The 6,000-nt window shown below is 39.1% G+C and overlaps 1 protein-coding gene across 2 annotated transcripts in view; it reads left to right on the plus strand.

The window, feature by feature from the left end:
* Positions 1-6,000, plus strand: part of LOC109929423 (filamin-B) — a 133,706-nt gene that overhangs the window by 118,497 nt on the left and 9,209 nt on the right. For both annotated transcript variants that reach the window (XM_048606251.1, XM_048606252.1), the window contains 3 exons: positions 666-781; positions 5,158-5,290; positions 5,910-6,000. In XM_048606251.1, the coding sequence (XP_048462208.1) occupies positions 666-781; positions 5,158-5,290; positions 5,910-6,000 (340 nt within the window). The remainder of the gene's footprint in view (positions 1-665; positions 782-5,157; positions 5,291-5,909) is intronic.

Here is a 6,000-nt window from a genome sequence, read left to right on the forward strand (position 1 = left end):
CCAAATCAGTGAGTCCCACCCTTCCACTGTGTACCTCCATCTGGTCAAGTGTCTGAACTCCAACTTGTGCACAAGTCAGTCAATTCAAACACATGGGCAGTGAAAAACATCAACTTAGTCTGTCCATAAATGTTAGAAAACCACCTCCCAATAAACATGTTTGCACCCTTGCATCCAATATGATTTTTGTTTATGGTTTGTCACCACATGCAAGAGCTATTAGCAACTGTTTTTGGAAATTTTAGGCTCCTATTAGAGCAAAGTTGCTACTATTAGCAGCAAAAGTAGTTTATATGGATGTGACCAACTGCAAACTTTCACATGGGGTGGGGGTGCTTTAATTGAGACTGATTTGCATAAATCCTTGTTTAAATTTGAGGGTTGCTTCAGTGAGTAACAGCTGTCTAGTGACCTAGTTGGGCTTAAACAAATCTGGTTATAAGCAACTTGCCTAATAAGCAGCTGTTATCCCATTTCTTTGCTAGATATACAGTATCTCTTGTAACTTAGTATGAAAAGTCTATTCATTAAGTTTGTTTTTGATGCATTCCTTCACTGTGTAGTACAGCAAGCACCAATTTAGTGCTGTTGGGCAGTAAACCTGAAATGTAGGTTTTCATAGCTCTTTTTAAATAGAGCACTGATGTGAATTTGTTTTGTTGCAGGAGAATACGAGGTGTCGATCAAGTTTAATGATGAGTGCATCCCTGGCAGTCCCTATATTGTTCCCATCATGGCTTCTTCAGAGGATGCAAGCAGACTTACTGTTACTAGTCTTCAGGTGAGACATAAGAAAATATCGGCTTACTGGCTGGGTCTCCTGCTCATTCAGAGGTCACACATGGTCTCCATTTTTTTTAAAAATGGTTCTGTATTTGACTAGAAGTAGACATGAGTTTTGGGATTAAACTTGCAAAGTGAGGAGAATGGAAGCAAACAAAAGGAATTGATAACTGCTCACCTTGTATCTAAAATTAATTACAGCAGCTCCAGTGTGTTATGTATCCTACCCTTTTAATTCCCTAGCAGATTAAAACCGTTCCTTGCAGAAAACTAAATCCGAGTTCTTGATCTGCAGGTAAACTACATAATTGCAGGTGTTTAGTACAACGTGAAGTTTGAGATTTGTTGTGGTCTTGAGTGGTGATGGTGACCAGGCTTATTTCTTTTCAAATTTAGTAGCATCCTTGCTCTCTTCTAGAATAGATTTTAAAAGGAATAAAGAGCTTTTAAAAACATCACTGCAGTAGATTACAAAGATTTCTTGTGTTTCTGCAGCAGTGGGGGTGGTGATAAAAGGTGATCCAGACAAATAGTTGTGAAACTGTGTGCCTTGTTTGTTTTGTAGTCAGATTTGAACTGAACTTATCTCGAGCATGGGGTGGGAAATTTTGCATGCCTGGCTTGGTTTCTTTTTAGAATTAGCTTTAAAGAGAATTCTCAATTTGTAAATCTACCCTCAAACACTGATTTTTAAAGGAAAAATATTGCATTGCCAAAGCTTGAACTGAACCATTCTATAATTAGGTTAACGGGGGGGGGAAATGGATTCTTAAACAAATCATGGTATTTGAATAAAACAAGATTGCCTTGTGGTATAGTGTCCCTACCTTTTTTGGGCCAGCAAGTCCTGGGTTCAAGACCATAACGTGTCTAAACAGGTTGAAAATATTTAAAGTGCAGTGGTCATTCAGGAAATATTGACTTTACTATGCCTCCATATTTTGGAATTTTGTATTTGATCAGATTAATTGGTTTAGATCAGTAACTTGACTCCATTTTCAAATTTCACAATTTGAAAATGCCCCATCCTCTAGACATTTGGAAATTAAAGAAGGAAATTGTTTTTAAAAACCCCATATTTGCAACTTTACACTTAATCGGTGAATTCTTCATCCACTGTTCTTTATTTTCTGTCAATGGAGCAGCATGTGAATGAACTCTGGTTGCTAAAGTTCTGAAGCTTGTGTGCTCAACCAAAAATAGGGACAGAACATATATAGGTGTGGCCTTTGGAAGTGCATGAAGGGGTTCACCATCTGCCATTTTAAAACTTTGGGATGTTTTTCTTGTGTCTCATTTAAAGGTTTTTGACAGCATACCTGCAGGATGCACATTATTCACAGGTTGAAGTTGAAGAGTCTGACCTTTTTAATGTGGTTTTTCTTTGGTTAAAAACTGAACACTGTTTATGGTATTTGGTAAAGGCTTTAAAACTGTCCTTGGATTTTTTGTTGCAGTACTTGAAATCAAGGTGGAACTCCTTCCTTTTGGGTCTTCAGTAATAACTAATGGTAACAGGTTGTGAAACTACCAACATCAAAATGTTAAGCTTTCAAGTGTTCAAGCAGAATGTAAATTTCAGTTCATTGGTATTTTTAAAAGCTGCTTGCAGCTTTATGAATGGTGACCAGCTGGTTCTAATGCTTACAACTGCTTGCTCAGACTTTTCATAGGCTTTTTGGGTGGAATTTAAGCACCAGACCATTTTACCTGTCATGAGCAAAGACCATTCATCCCATGGTGCCAGTGGCCAGGTCCACTTAAGTGAGCATAACTAATTCCTGCCCATTGTGTTGGGGACAGGGGTCCCTCTTAAGGTCTTGGGTGTTATCAGCAACGGTCTCAGACTATCTACAATGGAGAACTCCCAGTCTCTGGCCACCAATTCAGCATTTCTCCAGTCCTTTAGCATGTCTGTATGCACTTTGAGATCCCCTTGCTGGTTCTGACCAGGTGTCAATTAAATCCTGCTCATGCCCTCTCTTCAGCCAAGTTTTGATATCCTCACTAATGTACAAAGTCTGAATATAGCCTCTGCCATTTTTCCTTGTCCTTGTTTGCCAGCGTTTTTGTTCTGCCATTAAATTACATTGTAATTTCCCCCACGGTATTGCCTTTGACACTTTGGACCCAATACTTAACCATAATCACTGGCTATCAAAAGTGTGTGCTGACAAAGTAAATGTGTTCATTCTTTGAATGTTGTGTACATTTTAAGGTATAGGACCTTTTGACACTCTGCCTTTTGGTGTTGACTATTCTTTGGGTATTCTGTCCCTTCCTGCCATTCTGACCTTTCCCACGTAACCACCAAGAAATGGGTATGTACATTAATGTACTTAACACTTCAAGTTACTGCTTTTTGAAGGAATAAGACAATACTTGCAAATTGACTTAAACTTTTCCTCTCAGTAATTGAGGCTTGACCATTTTTAAAATTGCTTAACACAAACCAGCCCCTTGGTGTTTTGGGTAATTACTGCAATGTAATGCTGGTCATTTAAATGCAAAATCTTTCTTTGCTTGCCAAAGAATGTGGGTAAATCACTTCAGTTTAACTCTGCATTAGTAGATGCCAGAAATTCAGTCTGCACAGACTTGACGGGCCAATCTACACTATTTACTTGGCTCAGCCTTGAATGTTGTGGCATTTTTTCAAATACTCACTCATCATACTGTCTTATTTCCTCAAAGGTAGAGGCAGGAAACCTCACTAACCCTGTCTCTGTCTCCCCCCGACCCCTTTCTTTCCTTCCTTCCTCTGTCCGCCTGTCGTCCGCACCCACCCCCGCCTGAAAGCAGCTTTCGTCTACTCCCATCGAAACCACCTGCCCTTCCACTTTGACGGAGCAGTTGTTTTCTACCCATCCTGTCAAGCCCCTCTATCTCATACACTTCTCTCACATCCTCCCACCTCAACCATCCCTTCACTAAAGAAAACAACCAAGTCACTTCATAACTTAGATGTTCCAACCCAGGCAACATCCTGTGAACCTCTTCTGCACCCCCTCAGGTGCAATCACATCCTACGATGTGACCAGAACTCCAACTGTGCCTTAACCAAAGCTGTTTTTGTAGAGCTCTGGCATAACTTCCCTGCTGTTAAAATCTATGCCACTAAAGGAAAGTGTTCCATCTGCTACTTTAACCATTGTTAACCCATCCTGACACCTTCATGGATCTATTGACAAGCACACCAATGTCCATCTGTTTCTGAGCTTCCTAGTGTCCTGCCATTTGCTTAAGACACTACTGTTGTGAATTTCAGGCCATTATTTTTCTATTGAATGGTAATAGAAGCTCGCATATTTAGTTCATGAAACTAGGGTTATTGCATAACAAAACTGAATGCTCTGACAAACTTGTCCCGAGTAAGTTGACCAAGTTAGAATTGTTGGTTGTCCAAATTTTCAGCTGGTGCTGTTTCAGACCCTGAAGATTTCTTTTGCAAGGGAAAAAAAGGTTTTAGTTGGGTATGAAACATTTAAAATTAGCACCATTTTTGAGATAGTAGTTTAAGTATCAAATTTCATGATTGTAGCAGTCACCTGATGACTGCAGAGTGGATATTAACTGAAGAGCTCAAGTTCCTTTTTTAAACCTTTTTGGCTGCACATCCTGTACTTGTTGGAATACTTGTTCCTTGCTAGTGATTCCTTTAATGTATCTACTTCAGCTGTCTGAAGCTGGATTTTATTTTGGTCTAAACTTCACTTTTATAGACAAATTTTGAACAGAACAAACTTTATCTTTTTGTTCATTTTGCTCTAGCTGCAAAATGTTCTTGAGTCTAAGTATTACACCTTTTTTTGGTTTAAGGGATTTAAAATAGGTTAGTTGCCTTGTTTCCCTGTGTTCCAAAATGGTTTTGCCACTAATTCTACAATTAAAGACAAATGTATAGACGTACTAGGTGCTTGTATAATTCTCATGTAAACCATCAATGGAACATGGTACTTTAACACCATCTAAAACTGCATTGAGCCCATTAGAGCTATGCAATGATAGTCATGTCATGTTTTTAAGATTCATAACATGGAGCTCTTCCTCAAATCTGCAGACAACCTAGTTTTAATGAAACATGAAACATTTAAATTTTTAATTCCCAATTCTACTGAACCATTCCTTTCTAGAAAAGTGAGTGATTCTGTCCAATTTATGTCAGTGTTGCTGATTTTAACTGTGGTACTCTGAATCAAAATTAGAAATGGGGTTTGCAGTGAAAGAATTAATTATCTGGTAAAATGTCACTTTGTATCTGTGTCACATGCACAATCCCCAGTGTCTCTTGAGCTAACTTGTCATTCTGTTCTCGTGCTTCAATGAAATAGGACTGTTCAATATGCAATAAAGTATTTGCTGTTCAATCTCCAGGAGTCAGGCTTAAAAGCAAATCAACCAGTATCCTTTGCTGTGAGACTGAATGGTGCTAAAGGTTTGATTGATGCCAAAGTTCATAGCCCATCAGGGGCAGTAGAGGATACCCATGTGTCTGAAATTGAACCAGGTAAGGATTTGAGAACATGTTCCTTTTTTTTAAAACTTTCAACTTTCTGCTAAAAGCTGCTTTACCCCTCTTTGAGCTCCTCTGCACACTCCATTTCTCCTCCTTTTTGGTGTATCCCTGCATTGAACACCCCTTGATCAATTGTATGGTAGTGTGGGTGGGAGAATAGGAAGGAAGAGTCAAACTGGATTAAATTCACTTGACACTAGGTGTGTGAATAATGTCTACATTCATTCCAAGGCTTTTGCCTGCAAAAATAGTAGACTCGCCAACTTTAAGGGCATTTAAATGGTCATTGGATAAACATATGGATGATAATGGAATAGTTTAGGTTAGATGGGCTTCAGATTGGTTTCACAGGTCAGTGCAACATCGAGGGCCGAAGGGCCTGCACTGCGCTGTAATGTTCTATGAATGAGGCTCATACACTCCAGTACTAGATTTCAATCTGTACTTTTGGCTGGACTGCTTAGAGTAGCAGAACTCAATGCTGCTTTTCATGGATATGTTGATTTAGATATAGCCTGGAGTGAGGTTTTGCTTCTACTTGTTGCCAATGCGTGGATACATTGCTTGCTCGCTGCTTAATCACACTGACTTGATGTGATGTTTATTACAGACAAGTATGCCATTCGTTTCATTCCCCATGAGAATGGTGTTCACTCTATTGATGTCACATTCAATGGCAGTCACATCACTGGCAGTCCATT

This window comes from Rhincodon typus, chromosome 16 (genome assembly GCF_021869965.1).
Source record: "Rhincodon typus isolate 14 chromosome 16, sRhiTyp1.1, whole genome shotgun sequence".
NCBI classification, from domain to species: domain Eukaryota; kingdom Metazoa; phylum Chordata; class Chondrichthyes; order Orectolobiformes; family Rhincodontidae; genus Rhincodon; species Rhincodon typus.